Raw genomic sequence first — 20225 nt, forward strand, 5'->3', positions numbered from 1 at the left:
TGTTATAAGTGTCAATTAAGATAGCCAAGGTAGCTACATTTGAAATGAGATGATTATTTGTAAATTTTTTAAGGATTAATGTTAAATACTGTTTCGTAAAGATTGTTTTACATAATTAGGTATAGATATATGACACATGGATAAAAAGTGAATTTAAAATTTGAACAATAATGACGTGGCATTGATCTAAACTTGTTTATATAAAAAAAAAAAAAATTTGCACTAACAGTATATAAAAATTAATCCATTTTTTTAATAGTATCTTGACACTTTGCATGATATAATATATGTGACAGAATAAGAAGGTGATTAAAAGACATAATACAAAAAAAAAATTCTAAATAATTATATATCCAAACGGCCTCTTGTAAATTACTTCCTTGTACTTTCACTGATCAGCATGTCTCATAAAAGATTATTCGTGATAAAACTTGGATAAGGAAGTCAACCGTCAATTGAATCTTGCGGTGTCAATCACACAACTCAATTATGTTGAATTGCCCAAACTCATCTACTAACAAGTCAATTTGGGTATGTAATGAATTTTCAATGAATCTAAATGGGTACCCAATTAAATCCATTTAATTGGTGAAAAATTGGTTGAATCAATTCACCCATTTACATCCATTTAAAAATAATTATACATTTAAACTCAAGTTTTAGTAGATGTTAAGCAGATAAATTTGAATTTTCTACTAATCTAATAGTAATAAAATGTCATTATTTCTTGTCAAATAACATGACAAAATTTTTTTTTTAAAATGAGCCATAAATGGATCATTGAGTATGTATATACCCATATCTTAAAGAATTAACCTTTCTTACACTGATAGAACGTTGTTGGATGAATAACAACTATGTAAAATTTGAATTTGAAATTCAATAATAACTATGTAATATTTGAATTTGAAATTCAATTTCTACACATGTGTTATGGATCCAACGGTGATAGTGTATGCACTGTCAGTGTATATAATGTTTACTCTTTATTAATTGGGTATAAATGACTTGAATCATTTTGATCAGTTTATTTAAATGAGCATAAATAGTTAACCCAATTATATCAATCATCCAATTATGGTCCGTTCATATCAATCATCCAATGTAAAATCAAGTCCATATTCAAAGAAACGATTCAGATCTAATAGCTCGATGATTCGGCGTTGCCGGCTGCTGCTCCGAGAAAATGGGCAGCAAGTAGAAGGATTATTAGGCCGCTTTTCTTGATTATGATTAATTCATGCACCAACTAGAGGCCATTCTGTACAATGTGGACCGGTTCGCATATTCATGGCAATTCAATTACGTGGGACCAAATTTGGGGCAGCAAAGGGCGTATGATATCTCAAATGGGTCTAGGCCCTAAGGCCTTAGCTCGGCCACGAAGGCGAAGTCGTCATCAAAACTCATCTTCAGAACTTCCGAAAACCTCAATACACTTCGAAGCAGTACACTTCTCTTATCTCTTAAAGATGAGGTGAATCTCCTGTTTGGATTTCTTGTGCTTTTTTGGCCCTTCACTTAGATATCTGTGGATAACAATTTCTCCCTCCTATTTAATTAACTTACTACAATTTCTTCCTTTCGTCTTTTTTCCAGGTCGTTATGTACGAGTTTTATTCTTCTCAACAAATATCTACTACCCCTCACAGTTTTCTTCTTTTAAGTTTCAACTCATTCCCTCTCTTTTTTGGAGCACTAGTCAATCCACTGTGTTTTATTTTGTCTATTTCCAAGTACTTGAAGGGGAATGAATCCTCACCATCATACTTCTCCCTGTTTGCACTGCCACCCGCACAGCTATATTAGAATGGTATGTTTGATAAATTGATCATCTTCTTTACTGGCATAAAATCACACTCTATTGATGCATGCGGTTGCACCCATGAAACGACAAAAAAAAATCATTTTGCGTTTGTTCAAGTTTCAAAGTGACAGGGCGGGATCCCACTTACCCAAAATAAAAGTTAAAAAAAAAGTGACTAAAGGCTGAATCTTCATTTGCCAGTTTGTACTTACATGAAACTAAATGGATCATCTTACGAAACATCTAATTTTGCAGGTTCATAGCCTAATAGAGAGGTGTTTGATGCTTCGCATGGACCGGGATCAATGCATTAAGGCGCTAGCTAAGCATGCAAGAATTCAGCCCCAAATAACCCTAACAGGTGTTCCTTTTTCTCTTCTCTCAATCTCTTCTTAGCATGCAGGGGGATGGTACAGGATCGGATGCATTACTAGTGTTGCATGGCTTCCTTAGCACCTTGATATCTGCATGATGCAATTTTTCATCCTTGGCTTGCTTTCTCTCTCTCTTTTTTCCCCCAAAACTGGATGACCAGATGATCATTCCATTTTCTGCTGACCTACACATGGTTTTCTTACCCTTTTCACGCCTCAGTGTTATAGGTTACATGCCTAAGTCAGTACTTTCTGCTTTCTGATGTCAAATTTTAGCGCTTTGTGAATCTAAGTATCGTCTTAGTCAACTACTTGGCCACATACACAAATAGCATTAGTTTACCGTATATACGTCCATTTATTGCAACTTATTTGGATGTGTTTCTATATATTCATGGATGTTAAAGGAAACTGGGATGTGCTTTGCAGTGTGGAGAGAACTAATGAAGGAGAACAAGGAATTCTTTCAAGCATATTTATATGCCATATCTCCAAGACCCTTGATAAGTAAGCTTCAAACTCGTATAATGTAAATTTCTTCGATCGAACAGCTCAAATTAATTACGTTCGAATTATTCATGTTCATAGAATGTTATAAAAACTTACGGCACCTTGTACTTATCCCTTGATCAAATGGTCTCAGTTCGTATGGTACGTTTCTCAGATGGAGGTGTTCACAAGATTCCGAGGTTTGGAAGAAGGAAACTATGGAAGTAAATAGATGATCGCTTGAAGAAATTTATAAAAGAGATAATTCAATATCTATGACTACATGATACTATGTATGGGTCATCAGTTTGACCATTTTCGCCGCCCCAGAAGTATACAGCTAGGGCTCTTATTGTCTAGCTAATAGTCAAATCATTTCCTTGTTGCTTACTATCAGTTTATATGTAAGACAGCATATTTTCTTAATCTCTCTGTCTCTCCGGAATTTTAGATAAATTCTGGGTGAATTTCGTTTACATATGTTAAACAAATGCAACAATGCCAAAAGTACTATATATGCTAGATTTGACAGGGTGATAGATCACCTTTCTGATAGATGGACAATATTTATAAAGCAGAACCATTATATGATCATTTAAGAGGTTAATTTCAACCTCTACGGTTCAAGGTAAAAAACCCTTATTCTCATGATTCACTTGAATAGCAAATGCAATGCTGCAAGAAAGACCAACTAACAAGAGATGATTTTGCCTCTTGAATAATACTTCAAGAAATATTAATGTCCTCTTCCAAACAACTGTTATTTGCCCGAATAAGATGCATCGGGGGCTTCTTTCCCGAGAAACAATAGCTTTCATGGTGTAGTTTTGAAACCTGGAAGTTTAATGCAAAACAAATCAATGAAGCAACTTGTGCACGACAAATTACCTCAAGCATGCAACAAGTTAAATGTTGATTTTAGGTCTTGGCCAGTTATACATGTTCCGATTTAGGACATTTATGGTTATATGATCATAAATTCACCATCTTCGTAGACACAGGAATCCAATTTAAAATCCAAAAAAATAATCAATGCCATGAAAATAACCCATCACGTGCGTATTTCCTGTAGTCAAGTCCAGATTGATAATCATGGTAAACAATTTCCTTTTTCAACAAGCTCAATCAAAGCGCCACTCTTTTTCTTTTTTTAGTAGCCTTGTTGAATCTTGACGGTAATTTATGTTGATTAAGGTATTAAAAAAACTTAATTGCATGAACTGAAAAATGTAGAAGAAATTAACAATGCAGTTTCTTTAGAGACTAATTATGATCAAGAGAAACATGTCAGGGTTGTTAAACAATTTTGTATCAAATTACCTCTTGAAGACTGGAATGATGCATCATCATCTTTCCCAGCTTGGCTCTCGCCTTCTTTCTGCAGACCAAGTGGAAGATGAGCCCACTGGGCATGGTCGAAACATGGAAATATTTCAGTTGAATGTTAAAAAAAAAAGAAAAAAAAAAGAAGCTAACTAGACCTTTCCTGGAACGAAGTTGTAAAAATAACTTACACTTTTAGCTGCCCTACTAAAAGCTTGCTTGTGAGTCATGGTTGGATTTATTGCCTTCAGTCTCTGTATCTCTTCCCTGAAATTGTACGTGTCAACATAAAACGCCAAATTCTTGATCCAACTGATTCCCTTGCGTGCCTAATTTTACGGTTCATTTAAAAGAATCTTACCCAATGAAGCGATTGTAGGCTGATGGAGCACGTTGTCTTTTCTCTGGGGCTGTTGAAAACATGTCAAATGTAATCAAAATAATGCTGATCATATACATATAAACAGATTAATCTTGGGTTGAAAGATTCGAAGCCAAACAATTTCAGTTGATTAACTTACGCTTGTTGATTGCTTGGGTTTCCCCCTCTTCCTCATCGGGTGATGAGACAACGTGAGATGGAATCTGCATGTCTAAACCTTTATGATCATCAGCATTAACATCTGTTTCCTGGGGGCAAACTTGTGTTGTTGACTGCACAAAATTGGACTAGCTAGAAGCATGAGTTGAACGACATTGAAAGAATGATTTTTGTATGGTAACTTTCAATACCTGATCAGATTGATCGAATGGAGCGAAGAGATGGAGAGGGAGAAATGAGGCTCTCGTCATGTTTACTGAAAGAAGGCTAGTACAGTGGCCACATCTTACTGTTACCACGGCTGATAAGCTGCTATATGGTACATTCACCTGCAGTCATTTTTTGTACCAAACAACGTTTATTGAACAGAAATTGGTGTTAGTTAAAAGCTCCATGTATTAACTATTGAGCATACCAGTAAAATGGTGGTGCAATAGCCACATTGAACGTAACAAATTTGTCCTTGCAAATCGAGCAGATGGTTGAGAGTTGTCATGGATCTTGTCTGATGAGCTTCGTTTTTCTATCCTGTTTTTTGGGACCTTTTTTTTTTTTGTGGTTGGGGGGGGGGGGGGGAGTGGAGGCTTCTGGCTGAATGTAACGAGCAAATGACAAAGGAGCAGAATGAACAAGAAAAAAGTTTTCTTCACTGTCATCAGGGTAAATTTATATAGGAAAGAAACAGCTATCTAGCTAGTGGCAATACCATGCACAAATGACTGTTTTTCTTCCCTGTTTAATTGTGTTTATGCTAAAAAGAAAAGAAATGTTTAAACATGTGCCATTAAAATTGACCAATTTTGGCCGTTCCTTAGCCATATTAAAGCAATCTATAGTTTTGATTACCATAACATCATGAATTATCAGTCTTAATGCGGTAATAAACAAAGGGCCATTGGACTGGAAAGGAAAATCAAGGCCTTTCCACACCTTTGTCCTTGTTCAACCTCCTTCAGACTTGAAAACGAAAGTGCGGACTGCAGTTAATTTTTACCGTAGTCGTGGGGCAGGGAGAGTTATAGAACACCAGGTGAAAAAGGAAAAAGGAATCTTATAGTTTTGTCTTTCTTCAGATACGGTAAATATAATTGACTACGATAAGAACTTCGCTCTACTTTCTGTGCTCTTCGTTGGTGTTAACTTTAATTTGCCATCCTTTTCTCTCGCATTCGCACCATTAATTAGGTCTCCAAGTGCCCTCCACTCACGTTCCTGATAAGGTCACGTGTATGCACATGACTCTAATTGAACAAAGAATTTTGAATAGGGCTGCTATTGAATCTAATCGAACTCGTGTAGTAAGTAAAAATTTTAGGGTTAGAGTTCAATCCTGTCAATCTCTTTAAAGTTGAGTTTGAGTTCGAGCTCGAATTTGTTTTACCTTACTTGAGTTCGAAGTTCGAATTCAACCAAATCAAACTTAATCGAGCTCAATCGAACTCAATATAAGGCTTAACGAGTATTCAAATTTTGATTTTTGCTACTCAAATTCGACTCAATTATCCTGTTAAATAGCTCGAATTCGACTCAAAATCACTGAACGTCAAGTTCAAGTCGAGCTTTTGATTGAATTGTTCACAAAGTCGAATTGAGTAGTTTGGTTAATTTACATCCATTGTTCTAAATTTGCAGATGCCTCCCGATATACCCTATTAAACATTGAAGATTTCTACTTAAAGTCCTTCTCTCCCCTCTAAAACTATTTTAGTTACTTCATCTCTTCAAATTTAGTTTCAAACCATAATCTTGTATTACTTGGATCATATTGGCTTAGTTTTTAATGTTCACTATATTTAACTTCTTGTCCAGTAAATTTCTATTATGGCAACTTTGCCTATATTAAGTGTAACAAAGAATTTGCATTTGACCATATCCTTGACATCCTAATTCATAGATGATCTTTTGCCACAAAATATGAAATTTATGGTTAAGAGACCATCAATCAACGAAATTAGTGATTATGACATTGTCATAATATATTATATTACTTTTTTGATATTTATAAGGCAAAACTTTCAAGACAAGAAAAAAGGAAAATTATCCCACCTTGAGTCGACAAAATTAGCTTTTTTTCTATAAATTGTTTGTTTTGCAATAAAATTTTAGAAAAAAGACAAGGTCAAGGCACTAATTCCTTGGAAGGGAAGAGTTTTTTGCTAAAATAATACTCTTTTTAACAAATATTCTTAATATGATTCACTTTCAAACTTTATTCCCATAATGATGTTATTATTGCCACCTTATTATCCTGATTGCCACGTAGGATAACAAGAAAGGAAAGTTTTGATTAGTTTATAGTTTCCAATATGAGTTAAAATTTTTAATTTTTTTTAATCATAGAGACACAATAAGATTGCATAACTTTGATAATTTTCTTATAATTATTTAAAATAAATTCTACCATTATTGACCTTACTATGATTGGTCTCTACATTTTTCTTGAAATGAATCAAACCTATTGCATATATTTTTTCAAAAATTAAATTTGAAAATTTCAAAAATTGCAACAAAAATTGTAAGCAATAACAAGAAAAAGTTACAAAAACTTCAAGGTTATCATATTTGTTTATATTATCCTTCTTACTCTTTGAAAAAAGCTTTTACAAGATGTAATAAAACTGAAATTTTGAAGTTTTCAATTGCAAACTAAAAACTGCTATATTATTTTCTCCTAGACATTTTATCAAACACACGGTGTGAGAAATCATTTGTTATACAATTAATATTAAAATTTTTTTGAACGCCATAACAATGTTTCAAAAATTGCACAATAGAAAAGATAAGAGAATAATCTTTGTTTACCTTGATATTATCAAGGATGATAATGAATTTTTATATACTGTTAATATAAATATTGACTTCTCAAAATTACATTTGACAAGGAAAAGACAATGGAAGGAAAAAATACAAGAGAGAGAGAATCAGGAAAGATATTAAATGAAAAAAAGAAATAAAGTGTGCCTCTATCTCTGTCCAGACACATGTGCAACCTATATGGCAAAAAAAAGATTATAAATGTAATAAATTTTAAAATTAGGTTACTTTGGGTATATTTTTTAAAAGGAGAGTTATTTTGGCAATAAACTCGGAAGGGAAAGGACACTAAATACGTGGGAAAGAAAGTAGGAGCGATCAAGCGGAAGGAAAGTACATTTTATATATGTTGTTTAGATTTGATGTGCCAAGCAAAGAAGGGAAACAATAAATTTTTTTTTTTGGGGGTATACTTTGAGATTGGAGAAGAAATAATATGATCATGTATTGATTAAAGACAAGCTCTGCCACTTTTTAACGAAAAACCCAAATTCAAACAAGCGAAAATATAATTCCCTTCTGTCGTTTCATTTTCCCTGACCAAACATTAATTGAAACACTAATCCTTGTGTTTTCCTCCTTTCCATTCCCTTGCATTCCTTCAGTCCAAACTCCAAACAATGCCTAAAAGCCAAGATATTACGCCTTTGTCTCCCTCCTCCCAAACGTCGTAAAGATTGACGTTGGGAAAGCACACGCCTTTAATTGCCCAATCTTTTTCTAATTTTTTTAATTTGTTCTTTTATCGCTATATATTTATATGCTCCATACACGATGTCGTTTTGAAGCACCACTATCAAAAAAATCTCTGCAAATTTCTATCCTCTCCTTCTCCTCCTCTGCAGCAAAATCGGAACAAAAGCTTCTTCTGTTCACCTCCTCCGCTCGCCTCCTTATACATATGTGTTTGTATATAATTTACCATGGCATTTCTGACTACATTAGCAGGCAGCCACAACCTCTTTTCAAACTTACCAACCAGCGCGCCACCAGCGTCACGCCCTAATCAATCCCCACCGCCACCACAGCCTCCCATCCCGATTCCCAAATACCCACCTCCATTAAAATCCAGAAACTCCAAACCCCACCAAAAACCTTCCCCTAAACCCCACCAAAAGAACCCAACTTTCAAGACCCCTCACAGGAACACCAAGTACTACAAGCCCATCAAGCATGGCCAAGTCATCTCCGCCGACGGCGACCGCTCCGTCATTGTCGGCGAAAATGGTGTATCTTATCGTCTTCCTGGAGCTCCATTTGAGTTCCAATTCAGTTACTCTGAGACCCCAAAGGCTCAGCCTTTAGCAATTCGAGAGCCGGCTTTTTTGCCTTTTGCCCCGCCCACCATGGCGCGACCTTGGACTGGGAAAGCCCCATTGAAGAAGGCCAAGAGGAATATTAAGCTTGTTGAGCCATCGGATGGACGAGTGAGAAGAAATGATGATAATGTAGCTAAGCATTATGAGATGTTGAAGGCTTATGAGCTGGGGAAGTACAAAGTCAGGCCTAGAGAAGAGGTTTTGGGAAAGCCATTGACGAGGGACGAAATTAGAGAGCTTTTGAAGCCTTGCATTTCCAGCAACAGACAGGTTAATTTAGGTAGGCTCCCTTTTTTCTTTCTTTTTTTGTTTGGTTTATTTGGAATTTATTGGCGATTAATATAGTCTAACAACCATCTTAATATAGCTGCACTGTTGATTGAGATAGTCCAACACCACTTTTTGAATCGGGCAATAATGTCTTGTAGGTGCTGATAAGTTTCAAACTTTGAAGTTCAGCATTTTAGGCTGAAATAGTACTCTGAAGCTCTAATGCATAAACTTTGAATCTTGATAGACTAAGCACAGTTTCCTTCCTGACTTGACATAGTACGTACACACGAAAAGCCTGAATACTAGATTGTCTTGTGGCGTTTGTGCTGTTTTATGAGTCTATATGATGATTTGCAAGTTTGACTTTCGTATTATCACGTAAAGTGCTTTTTAATTTTTCCCTTGGTGATTGGGGTTGTAAAGTCCTCAAGACTAAATTTTGATTCATACCAAATTATGTAGGTCGGGACGGCCTCACGCATAACATGTTGGAGTTGATACATACACATTGGAGAAGGGGACCTGTTTGTAAAGTTCGGTGTTTAGGTGTTCCAACTGTTGACATGGACAATGTGTGCCGTTGTCTCGAGGTTCTCCATCTACCATGCCGTTGAAGTACATTCATCTACATTAGACATTTGGATGTTTAGTTGATGAACTAAGTTACCTGTCTAGTAAATACTCTAGATAAATTTAATATAGTTATGTGGTTAATGTTCCCCAAATTGCTACCAGGAGAAAACTGGTGGAAGAATCATACACCGTGTCGGTGGTGTGGTTTACATTTTCAGTGGCAGACACTATAACCACAGTACCCGTCCTCAATACCCAGTGATGCTATGGAAACCAGCCACACCTGTTTACCCAAAACTCATACAAGAAGCACCAGAAGGTTTGACAAAAGAAGAAGCTGATAAATTGCGAATGAAGGGGAAAAATTTACTCCCAATATGTAAATTAGGTAAAAAATTTCATAGATCTGCTTAATCATTTTCATTGTTAATTGTTCTACATCTTTATTACTGCATGATGTTAATGGCTTGGAGTGTGAAAGTGGATATTTGGATGGTGCTTAAATTGAATTGCAATGGATTTCATGAAGCATTGTTTTAGCTAAAATTTAGACGGTTGTTCATATTGGCTACTCATTTGGAGTTAAGGATGTATGCTTTATGTTTTTCCTGGCCATCCTAACCTTAGTCCTCCTTGATATTCCTGATGTACATCATCAAATCATCACTCAAAATTCAGCCTGATTTAGATATTCCTCCTCTCATGGTGGTCTGTCATCCATTAGTTTGCTTCCCCAATCCTACATCTTTCTGAATAGAGGTTTTGATAGTCTCAGATTGATGTCATTTGATTCTTTCTTCTTATAGTTGTTTGGTTGGAATTGCAGCAAAAAATGGGGTTTATGTTTCCCTGGTGAGGGATGTCAGACATGCTTTTGAAGGATGTGAATTAGTGAAGATTGACTGCAAGGGTATGCATGCAAGTGATTACAAGAAGATTGGTGCTAAATTGAAGGTATATATGTGTTCTGGCCAATGTGATTTTCCTCCCTTAACAGAAGAGGAAGATAAAGTCTGATAGGTGGCTGGTGGGAAGTGTTGTAATTCACATTGAACCACTCTCTCTCTCTCTTTTTTTTTTTTTTTTTTTGAGAAATTGCATGTATATGGTTCATTTAGCCCAAAACTGTTAAAAAGCAACCTGCCACCTGGAAATTCAGTGGCCACATATATGTCTGCCTCTTTGAAATTATCTTTGCACAAGATACGCTATCAAATACCTTCAGCTCTGAATTGATGTAAGAATTGTAGTACTCCTATTATATGCGCAGCATCCGTCCTATGTGGAGTCTTTTGCTTATCAGTAGAAAGAAATATTTTGCTTGTCAGTAAAAAGAAATCTTGTTATCCTACATGATATCCTTTTTAAAATTCAGCTCCTCTCTTACGACATCACTAAAATTTCTTTCCCTTCCAAATACAGGAATTGGTTCCCAGCATCCTGTTATCCTTTGATGATGAACAGATATTGATGTGGAGGGGGAAAGACTGGAAATCAATGTACAGAAATGATGCTTCAGGTCTTAGATCTGCTTTCCATGGTATAGCAAATGGCATGACTTCTTCAGGTAAGAGTTATGGGCGTTGCTTCTGCATCAATTTATATTTTTTAAATTTATTCTTAGACAGGGTAAATAAATTAATGTAGCTTGATTTCTTTGTAAGAAAGTGTGTGTTTGGGAAAAAGAAAATGGAAGGATAAAATAAGAGAAAAAGATAAAGATTGACTTTCAGTCTTTTTGAGACCTTAACTAGTAAAATCATATTGAAGGCAGTGGAGGATACTTTTTGACATGATTAAAGAACCGAACTTGCTTTGGAAATGTTAATCTGTTTGGTTTTCATTTCACGTTCTTCATTCTGTGCACACTGCTATTAACATATCTGTGCTTTTTCGTTAGAAAAATCTGTACGGATCAGATTGAAGGTTTAGTGATGACACTGAGAGTTAAATATCGGGAAATGAAATTATCCTACTGCCTTAATCTGACCACTGAAAGTACCAATCTTGCTAAATTTCCCGCATGAAGCATTGAACTGTGTGTTGGATTTCAATTCTTCTAATGATTAATGGAGGACCATATTTCTGCGGTCTCGTGTCATTTTTCGGTTTTTAAGTGACAGCAATACTTCAAAACCATCCAAATTGTCATGACATGGTGTTTGATCTTACATCCTTGACGCTTGTCTTCTAGATTCTGGAAGTTCTGATCTTCACAAGTCCGATGGTAAAATGGTGAACTCAAGCCCTAAAATGATGTCCTTGTGGCAAAAGGCAATTGGATCGGGCAAGGCATTATTGCTAGATGAGATTGAGCTTGGTCCGGATGAGCTTTTGGAGAAAGTAGAGGAATTTGCGAGTATTTCACAGGTGAAAGAGCACTCATATCCAGCCTTGATCGCGACTAATGGAGTTGCTATTGATCCAGATGGTGATACAGAGGATGAAGCCTATGGTGAAGATGAGACGGGTCCAGACAGTTTTGACGACTCATTTGAAGCAATAGAATCGTCAGTTCCATTAGGATCATTACCCATTGATGCAATTACAGAGAATTTCAGCGACCCTGACGAATACTTTTGAAGATTCCCCCCACGTTGTATATCGTAGAAAGTAAATTATTTATAAAATCTCACGTCCATGCTAATTCATCATCTTAAGTCTCGTGTGCGTAGAGATAATCTGAGGTTGTACAGATCAAAAGTCCAGAATGCTTGCTTGCGAGTCATGCCCAATGTGCATAGCTGGTGGAAGGCGTGATCCGGAGAGCGAGCGAGCAAGCCACGCCTTTACAGTGTAGTGTGGTACCCTCGCGAAGCTAACTTAAAATTATAGCCCAGCCCACGTCGCTGGATAAATCGTGACATTTAAGGCCTCGGAAGCTCGCGCCTTCATTCGTCTACCCGTTGTGTTTTTAGAAGCTAATTGATGCCCTATGATCAAAATCACATCACACAGTACATACACTTCTAACGCTTCCGAAGTTGCAAAAACAGGTTATTTTGTCCATAATTGCAACTCATTGAGTGGCAGCTTCCTCAAACTAAAATTTCGTTTGCACCGTTTGAGATTACTAGGAGGGGATCACCGCGCAATGCGCGGTGTGAAATTAATAGGTAGTATGCCCAGTGTAAAGCCCATTATAATAGTTTTTTTTTTAAAACAAAATAGATAATCCATAATTAGGAGTAATGACTAAAATAAGTTATAAAACTATATTGGCCAAATATGTTGAATCAAGGCCAACTATATTAATCAAGAATACAGTTTAAAAAAAACTTCTATAAATTATTACAAGTTGTATGCATGATTGGATACTAAGTGTTTACTAACTATGGCTCAAGCTTGCATTTCTCAATCTCTTTACAATGCCGAATATCGTTCAAGAGTTTATTTGTCTTCCTCTTCCCAGAGCTTATTCGAATAATCTCCTACTGCCATGTTTTTATCAGTGTTTTGAAAACCGGACCAGACCGGCCGGTTCGACCGGTTGAACCGCGAACCGGCCATGGCTCCGGTCCGGTTCAATGCCAGGTTTGACTTTGTCAAAAAACCGGTCAAAAATCGGTCGGACCGCGAAACCGCTGAACCGGATGTGAACCGGTTATTTCCGGTTTTTGAGTTTTCCTTTTTTTTTTTTTTTTTTTTTTTTTTGCAAAATGTAGTTATCAAGATTCGAACTCAAGACCTTTGTAATAGAAGACCAATGTAGTAACCGTTGCACTATCACATCTTATTAGTTTTTTTTGATAACTTATTTATATAAAACAAACACTCATATTTCTTTTGTTCCATTTTTTTTATAAAATATCATCCTTTCATGACTCTTTCTTTTTAATCTTCAACACACACACACACACACTCTCTCTCTCTCTATCATCTTTTCTTTTGCCACTCATTTTTTTAATCAAACCTCTTTATTTTTTATTTATTGATGTTTTCTTCCATATTTTAATTTTGTTTTTGTCCATTAAATTTAAAAAAGTTAAAAAAGAATTATTTTTCTTTAACCCAATTTATTTAATATCACAACCACTCACTTTTATCTCATTTTTTGTTTCTTATCAAATTTGCATTTCTATTTTCAATTCTCTTGATTTTCTTCGAACTCCAAACTTCCTTTTTTAAATTGTAAATTTAAATTCCAAAATGTAAATTAAAATTTAAGTTCACAATGTCTAAATTTTCATGGACGTGAATTTTGTATAATTTCAAATATTGTGATATTTTTGGATTATATTTAAGATTTTTTTGGTAGATATAATTGAAATTGAGATGAAATTTATTTGTTTTAACTTATAATTTAAAAAATTTATTTTTAAAAATCCAAATTATTCAAAAATAGTAAACTTTTCATCATATAAAGTATTAAATTATCCATTACATGTCTTATTTTGTACACATATATATTTATATAAATTATTTTTTAAAAAATTCATTGAACCGAGGTTGAACCGGTCCGACCGGTTGAACCTCGACCCTTTCACTTCACCGGTTCGATTAACGGTCCGGTTTTTAAAACATTGGTTTTTATCCTGCACAAGAGGTAATGCAATTTTATGTTTAAGCCATATGAATTTTATGTATCATTAAAGATATAATCTGGACAGAGTAATAAATGAACTACTCTGATGGAACTAAAAGGAATATAATATTACAGTATAAATTGAGTTAGAATTGGCCCAGCAAGAAGCAAATAAAAACTACTTTCTCCGCTATAAAATATGCAATTTGCTGGTAGCTATGCTTGATGTGCACATGCAATGGTGATGACGTTCTTTACTGCCATGGCCTTGTATGTGTCAAAATCAACTGTAGATTAAGCTCTTGTATGCTGAAACCAAAACTTTACACATTAGACAAAATTAAGAATAACACCATGTAAAAATAGGAACGAAATATGTGATAAGTTTTGAAGCCAAAAATATTGAAATTTGAGAAATAAAAATGAAAGAACTAACATTTCCATGGGAAACAAATATGAAAAAGAAATTATTGATTAAGTAAAGAGGCCAATCGATCTCACAATTATTGATCACTATACCAGGGAAAGATAAATGATAGCAAATAGTAAAATAGTTCATATCCACACTATTTGTGGTTGCAAAACCATACCTTGCTTCTTGATAAGAATTCATGAGAAAAGTCTTGTAGTAGCCAGCCAACTCAAGCAATTCATCAACTTTCTCACTTTTCTTCCCAAAATTTCAAAAGCAAATTCAGTAAGCACTTATATGATTCATAGCAACAAGTGATTATTCAAAAAACAACGAGTGAAGGAAATGCAAAGGGATTTAGAAATTTGAGGGATGAAAGCAAATGAACCTAAGAGGGTTCAGCACATGCAGTCCTCAACCAAGAGATGTTGAATTTAGGCGAAAACTTGCTATTCATCAAGAATGACAGTAATACCTATACATTATTTGGAAACAAGCACAATCAAGTCATCCATGTGGTTTCCATCATTTAATAGAAAGGCAATGAGCGGACAGGATGACTTGGAATTCAAGAAAAAATCAAGCTAACAGGAATACCTAAAACCAAGAAAAAATGTAAACCACCGACCAACTTGATATGAACTATTTAAACTATCAATGAAATAGCAAGTTGAAGTTCCCATGGATTACATCATCTTCATTAAGAAAAGGCATAAGATCATTACATGCAATCTTGGACCAATCAGTAAAGTCAAGATCAACTGAAAGCTTTTAATGCAGAAATTATTAATACAATTCCATAAGGCTTCCATAAATATGCCTTTTTGAAATAGAAACAGGGCTGCAATGTAACAATTCTTAGATCTTGATTAAATTGGGAAATTTGTATTATAGGTCCAATTAAAAACAAAAGCAAAAATTTTTTTGGTTCAATAAATTGGGGAATTTGTATCAGTTAAGTTTCTTTAGAAAAAGTAACAAGTAACCGAGGATAGCATAAGGTAAATAAGTACCTATTTAACTCAAATTCTGAACTACATCAATTCAAAAGAAAACCAAGACTTGCGTTCCGAATCCAAAGCTAGTTCGAGGGTCTTGTAAAGGGTTTGACTTGGCATCTGGACTGCTATATCCTTCAATTTTAGTTTGTAAAGAACCACATTGATCATCTTCCAGTAGCTCAAAGACAATAGTGCCAGGCTAATTGTGATATTTCCATCACCACATATCTCGACTAATTTTTTCACCATAAGGTGTCAGTTTAGATTCTTTATCCACTTCTTCACCTTGAAATCCATAAACAGCCTCCAATGACTTACCCAAAATCCATCAATAGTTGTGCAAAGAATAAACTGCTAAATAAATTTGAAAAAAAAAGAAAGCAAAGAGAGAACAAAAACACTGAAACGATAACTCCTGCACATACCTTGAAGGCTGAAATAAGAAAAGTAGCCTCCTTATTTCGTTCTTCCTTCATCTAACAAAAATTTAGTGTAAACAAGCGTCGGCCAAATGAAGAATATAATTAAAACAACCTCATGGTAATAACATGAGAATGATTCAGAGAAAATTAATGAACTTATTCTCCATATTCTTCAACATGATTAACAGTTGTAAATGAAATATACAACCCACCATTTTTTCCTTGCTTTTTTTACATTAAAATAAAAGTCTATAGTTACATGAAGCAAGATGATATGTAGATTAATATCACAAGTTTTCCTCTCCTTTCTGAGTAAGACCCTTTTGATTTCACAGCCCTTTCAAGATTTCAATATTTTCATTTAATGGTTCACAAACCTTACATGGTTTGAAATTTAACTACTTCAACCATTAACAGCCTAGAATTTAACCCTAAGCATTGAATAAATAAAGTAGATAGCATGCTTAGCAAAGCAAACATGACATTCTAGTCGTTAATCAAACAATTTTGATCCAAATCCAAGGAAAAAAGACCCCAAGATGGAATTTCACTCACCTGAGCTATAAAAAGTTGTCCAAAAAGCGCATTAGCTGGCTGCAAAAAGAAAAAAAATGACAAAATCATTACCAACTAACTAAGAGAGTTTAACAGAAACAGTCAATCCACACCCTCTTACTTTGAATTTTTTACTTATAAAGAGTTATTGGCAATATCAACTGGAAAACAAAAATTTCTATGAACATGAAAAAAAAGAAAGAAATTAAACCATTTCATCTAAGGAAATAATCACAAGTTTCAATGCAAAAAAGTGAAAGCATAAAATATTGGATCTTAAGTAAGGATAATTACTTAATGGAGTTGCTTAAAAAGACCTGACAACCTCTTAATCATGACTTACACTGGAATTTTAGGAAATACTTCAATAAGAGGCAGATTGTCCTCTCCATAGTCCATTTCTTGAACATCTATGAAAGAGGAGTAAAGATAGGAGAAGATTACAGTTGACTTCGGGTAAAAAGAAAGAAAAAAAATAGAAAAACAGAGATCCTAAAAGTATTTACTTGAGCAAAGAATTTCCAATCATTCATACTTGGTATCAAATCCCTATTTCTCAACCCGTAGCAAACATATAAAACTTATTAGAGAATAAAATAAAATTTAATCAAGAGAAAAAGTATACATAGAACAAGAGTGGAGAAGCCAGCAGTTTTTAGAGAGAAAGAAAGGAAGATAAGAACAGAAGGGACTTTTCAAATAGAAACTTTGAGTTGGAGGGGATTGAGATATGGAAAATTATTTGATGGGAATTGATTAGTCTTGTTAGCATTGAGCCAAACTCCTCTATTGCAGGAATTTGAGGGAAGGTCTCTGGTTTTGTAACTCCCAGTACTTTAACTCGCCAGCAAAGAGGAAAACAATTACTTTTTGCACAGAAAGGAAATGGGAGAGATTTTTTTTTGACACAAAAGATAGGAGAGAGATGGCTCTGAGGTCTTTCTGTCAATTTTTCTCATAAAAAATCTGAGGTAAGATGACTCCAAAAACACCTCTCCAAAAATAGTTGGATGTGTCAAAGAAGTGATTGTATTCTCAAATTCTAGGAAGAATTGTATGCCATTTATCTCAAAGTAGAGGCATCTTGTCCTCATATTTGAACATCCAAATGTGTTATATTTAGTACAAATTATCCATCCAGTTAAAACAAATTAGGAGTTCTACCAAATTTTCTTCAAAAGTAACATGCCCTTCCTTTAAGTTCTTTCCTGCATAAAAAACTTCAACATAAATTGAAGGTCTGCATCACATTCACCTTTTTGAACCTATCAATTGGAATACCGTCTTCATGTTTGTCACAAAATTTTCTGTTTAGGCTTATCTCAATTAAGTTCATTTTTACAAGTAAAAAAACTATCATAAGGTTCAGTTTTCCAGACTTAATCTTACTGAAATGTTACAAATCTAAGAGAAAATCATGTTTTGTAAATATAGACTTAAGTTAACCAAAACTGATTTTCCTAATAAGAATTTCCAAGCTATTAAACATCGTAGTCCATGATTCAAGAGGCAAAACTACAATTATGTAGCAATTTAATTCTTTTTTTGATCAAGGAATAGAAAATTTAAGGTGTTTTATTAAAACAGTAACTTATTATTTCAAGCAGGTGCTTAGAATATAATATTTGAGAATCCTCGTCTTGGACAAACCTTTAACCACCTACAAATAGGAAAACCATTTAGATTGCCATTGTAACAAAAAAATATATTGCTCAAGATACTCAGTTTAATATCCACTTAAGGTTCATAAAACGAATATTCAAGAGGTTTTACCAAGAGACAATTTATGTACTAAAACAAAAAATTTCAACACAAAGCAATCAAAAGAATAGCATCACACGATCTTTTGTAACTCAAAGTTTTGGCCAATGACCAATGTGACCTGGAAGTTCCTGATTCTCAGAGAAGAAATTTATTCATTCTTCAAATGTTGAAAACCCAATGAAGAAAAAGGAATCGGAAGAACTGGAGCAAATAGAAAGACATTTTGAAGATGAAGAAATCTATTTTAAACAAGTGAATCTTTTTGGTTACCATTTGGATTGCTTTTCTGAGCAAGAGATCAACAAAACACCTGCACGAAAGACACCAAAAAAATGACTAAAAAGAAAACTCAAACGAGGTTTGAAAAGACCAAAGGCCAAAGAAAAGTATACCATCATTTGAGCTCTGAAAAGAGCAATTTAAAGTAAAAATTAAATTAGAATGATAGAACAAAGCTTACGTTTTTCCCCTCAGCAGTTGTCTTTCACGGGTGGCCAATTTTCCTCCCTGTTGCAGAAGAAATCCAAGAAAGGCAAAAATGGAAAGAAAAATGGGACAATAAAACACCAAGTAGGTACAAAAAATAAAGTAAATAAATATCTACAAGCCAGCTAATCATCAATTATTCACCATCTCCGACCATATTAAAAGGTTTTTGTTGAAACTAAAAATAAAAATTTAATGATAAAACTGAAACGAAACAAAGACGTTAACCATGGAAAGAAAGGGGAAGAAAAATACCATATCTGTATTCTACAAATTCATATAGACAGTAGAGATGAAATATTAACCTTTCACTTCCTCGTTGTTTCAGAAAAGGACCAAAAAAAAAAGAAGGGGGAAGAATTGATTGTTTTTAGCCAAGGAAATATCAGGCAAAATGGCAGAGAAATAGAAAAAATCAGCTATAATTACTTGAGGTATGGAGAGAGGGAGATGAAGGAGAACAGGAGGGATAAATCGACAAAGGGAGGAGAGGAAGATTACCAGTCGCTTTGCATTCTTGAGCCCATCGTCCATCAACTCTGTCAGAAGAAAAAAAATTTGGACCCCAATTGAGATTACAACCTGTTTCAAGTACAATCAAATGCCAGAAATTCAGGGGAGAACTATGGGTCTCACGAAGATGGAATTTTGTCTGGAGGATAACAGCAATAGGGATCGGTCTTCAAGAGTTCTTGACACTGACTGATAGTTGTGCGTTTGACTGAGAGAGAGAGAGAGAAAAGCGGAAGAAAAAGGATTGAAGATCCATCAGCATACGATGCCGTTTGATTGATCAAAAGTAAAAAGGGCAAAAGACCCATAAATCCTCAAACCATATGCAAAAAAAAGTTCCAAAGGTAAAAAGTTCTTCAATATAAAAGACTTCCAAAGGTAATAAGTAGATCAACAATTAATCGCAAAAAAGTTGACAAATAATTGGGATTTATTTGGTAACCAAAAAAAGAGGTAATAATTACAAAAAGCTAGTAATTAAATGTTATATGCTAGGCAATAAAAAGTGACAATTCACTTCCAAAAAAAATTATCAATTGATTGCAAAAGTTGGTAATTAGATGTGGTTCATTTAGCAACAGAAAAAAAGTGTTAATAATTGCAAAAGGCTAGCAATTAAATGTTATTTATTAGGCAATAGAAAGTGAAATTTCTAATTAATTAATTAATTAACAATTAATTGCAAAAAATTGATAATTAACTATAATTTGTTGTACAACCCAAAATAAAAGAGGACATTTTTTATGACATTTGAAAAAAATTTATAATTAAATGCATTTTTTGTGCAACCACAAAAAAAGAAGCCAATTTTTTAATAATTCCAAACAACTGTTATTAAACATGATTTGTTGGGTGACCAAAAACTTGACATTATTAATTAGTTATTAACAATTAATTGCAAAAATTTGGTAATTAGATGTGATTTGTTGGACAGCCAGAAAAAAATTTGATAATTAAAGGTGGTTTTTGGGCCACCACAAAAAAGAAGTCAATTTTTTGCTAATAATTGCAAAAAAATTGTTAATTAAACGTGA

At 34.3% G+C, this 20225-nt stretch overlaps 4 protein-coding genes across 29 annotated transcripts; 2 read left to right on the top strand and 2 right to left on the bottom strand.

Annotated features, from left to right (window-relative positions):
* Positions 1-1584: 1584 nt before the first annotated feature.
* Positions 1585-3177, top strand: LOC113719005 (uncharacterized). The gene is made up of 4 exons (XM_027243971.2): positions 1585-1813; positions 2063-2168; positions 2611-2688; positions 2825-3177. The coding sequence occupies exons 1-4, from the start codon at positions 1751-1753 to the stop codon at positions 2896-2898; spliced, it is 321 nt and encodes a 106-aa protein (XP_027099772.2). The 5' UTR covers positions 1585-1750; the 3' UTR covers positions 2899-3177.
* A 105-nt stretch (positions 3178-3282) lies between these two features.
* LOC113719004 (axial regulator YABBY 4) lies at positions 3283-5030 on the bottom strand. The gene is made up of 7 exons (XM_027243968.2): positions 4950-5030; positions 4726-4863; positions 4515-4647; positions 4355-4403; positions 4185-4260; positions 3991-4075; positions 3283-3504 (listed from the first exon to the last, which is right to left on the bottom strand). Exons 1-7 carry the CDS (start codon positions 5028-5030, stop codon positions 3485-3487), a joined length of 582 nt encoding a protein of 193 aa, XP_027099769.2. The 3' UTR covers positions 3283-3484.
* Positions 5031-8135: 3105 nt separating this feature from the next.
* Positions 8136-12173, top strand: LOC140021575 (CRS2-associated factor 2, chloroplastic-like). Its single transcript, XM_072072737.1, has 6 exons — positions 8136-8947; positions 9403-9530; positions 9676-9901; positions 10340-10467; positions 10936-11080; positions 11708-12173. The coding sequence occupies exons 1-6, from the start codon at positions 8272-8274 to the stop codon at positions 12094-12096; spliced, it is 1692 nt and encodes a 563-aa protein (XP_071928838.1). The 5' UTR covers positions 8136-8271; the 3' UTR covers positions 12097-12173.
* Positions 12174-14145: 1972 nt separating this feature from the next.
* LOC140003901 (uncharacterized) lies at positions 14146-19410 on the bottom strand. 26 transcript variants are annotated; one of them, XM_072073047.1, is made up of 8 exons: positions 19315-19396; positions 19180-19217; positions 18653-18699; positions 18463-18502; positions 16429-16467; positions 15877-15927; positions 14629-14708; positions 14146-14347 (listed from the first exon to the last, which is right to left on the bottom strand). In XM_072073047.1, the coding sequence occupies exons 2-8, from the start codon at positions 19210-19212 to the stop codon at positions 14293-14295; spliced, it is 345 nt and encodes a 114-aa protein (XP_071929148.1). In that variant the 5' UTR covers positions 19213-19217; positions 19315-19396; the 3' UTR covers positions 14146-14292. The 26 variants fall into 26 exon arrangements, 4 of the variants coding, with proteins under 4 accessions (XP_071929148.1, XP_071929147.1, XP_071929150.1 ...); XR_011825711.1 differs by adding exons at positions 16772-16838; positions 16935-18088 and having other exon boundaries at positions 14279-14347; positions 14629-15927; positions 19180-19410; XR_011825710.1 differs by adding an exon at positions 16772-16838 and having other exon boundaries at positions 14279-14347; positions 14629-15927; positions 19315-19325.
* Positions 19411-20225: the final 815 nt, after the last annotated feature.

Source organism: Coffea arabica, chromosome 11e, assembly GCF_036785885.1.
Source record: "Coffea arabica cultivar ET-39 chromosome 11e, Coffea Arabica ET-39 HiFi, whole genome shotgun sequence".
Taxonomy (NCBI): Eukaryota; Viridiplantae; Streptophyta; class Magnoliopsida; order Gentianales; family Rubiaceae; genus Coffea; species Coffea arabica.

Coding starts and splice junctions, on each gene's coding strand:
- LOC113719005 (XM_027243971.2), top strand. CDS start 1,751: ATGAATCCTCACCATCATACTTCTCCCTGTTTGCACTGCCACCCGCAC. Junction 2,169..2,610: donor GCCCCAAATAACCCTAACAG/GTGTTCCTTTTT, acceptor TGTGCTTTGCAG/TGTGGAGAGAACTAATGAAG. Junction 2,689..2,824: donor ATCTCCAAGACCCTTGATAA/GTAAGCTTCAAA, acceptor AAATGGTCTCAG/TTCGTATGGTACGTTTCTCA.
- LOC113719004 (XM_027243968.2), bottom strand. CDS start 5,030: ATGACAACTCTCAACCATCTGCTCGATTTGCAAGGACAAATTTGTTAC. Junction 4,261..4,354: donor GCCTACAATCGCTTCATTGG/GTAAGATTCTTT, acceptor GTACAATTTCAG/GGAAGAGATACAGAGACTGA. Junction 3,505..3,990: donor ATCATTCCAGTCTTCAAGAG/GTAATTTGATAC, acceptor TTAAACTTCCAG/GTTTCAAAACTACACCATGA.
- LOC140021575 (XM_072072737.1), top strand. CDS start 8,272: ATGGCATTTCTGACTACATTAGCAGGCAGCCACAACCTCTTTTCAAAC. Junction 9,531..9,675: donor ATGTGTGCCGTTGTCTCGAG/GTTCTCCATCTA, acceptor AATTGCTACCAG/GAGAAAACTGGTGGAAGAAT. Junction 9,902..10,339: donor ACTCCCAATATGTAAATTAG/GTAAAAAATTTC, acceptor TTGGAATTGCAG/CAAAAAATGGGGTTTATGTT.
- LOC140003901 (XM_072073046.1), bottom strand. CDS start 19,212: ATGGACGATGGGCTCAAGAATGCAAAGCGACTG. Junction 18,700..19,179: donor TCAAGAATGCAAAGCGACTG/GTAATCTTCCTC, acceptor CTTCTGCAACAG/GGAGGAAAATTGGCCACCCG. Junction 14,348..14,628: donor AATTCTTATCAAGAAGCAAG/GTATGGTTTTGC, acceptor TTTTGGTTTCAG/CATACAAGAGCTTAATCTAC.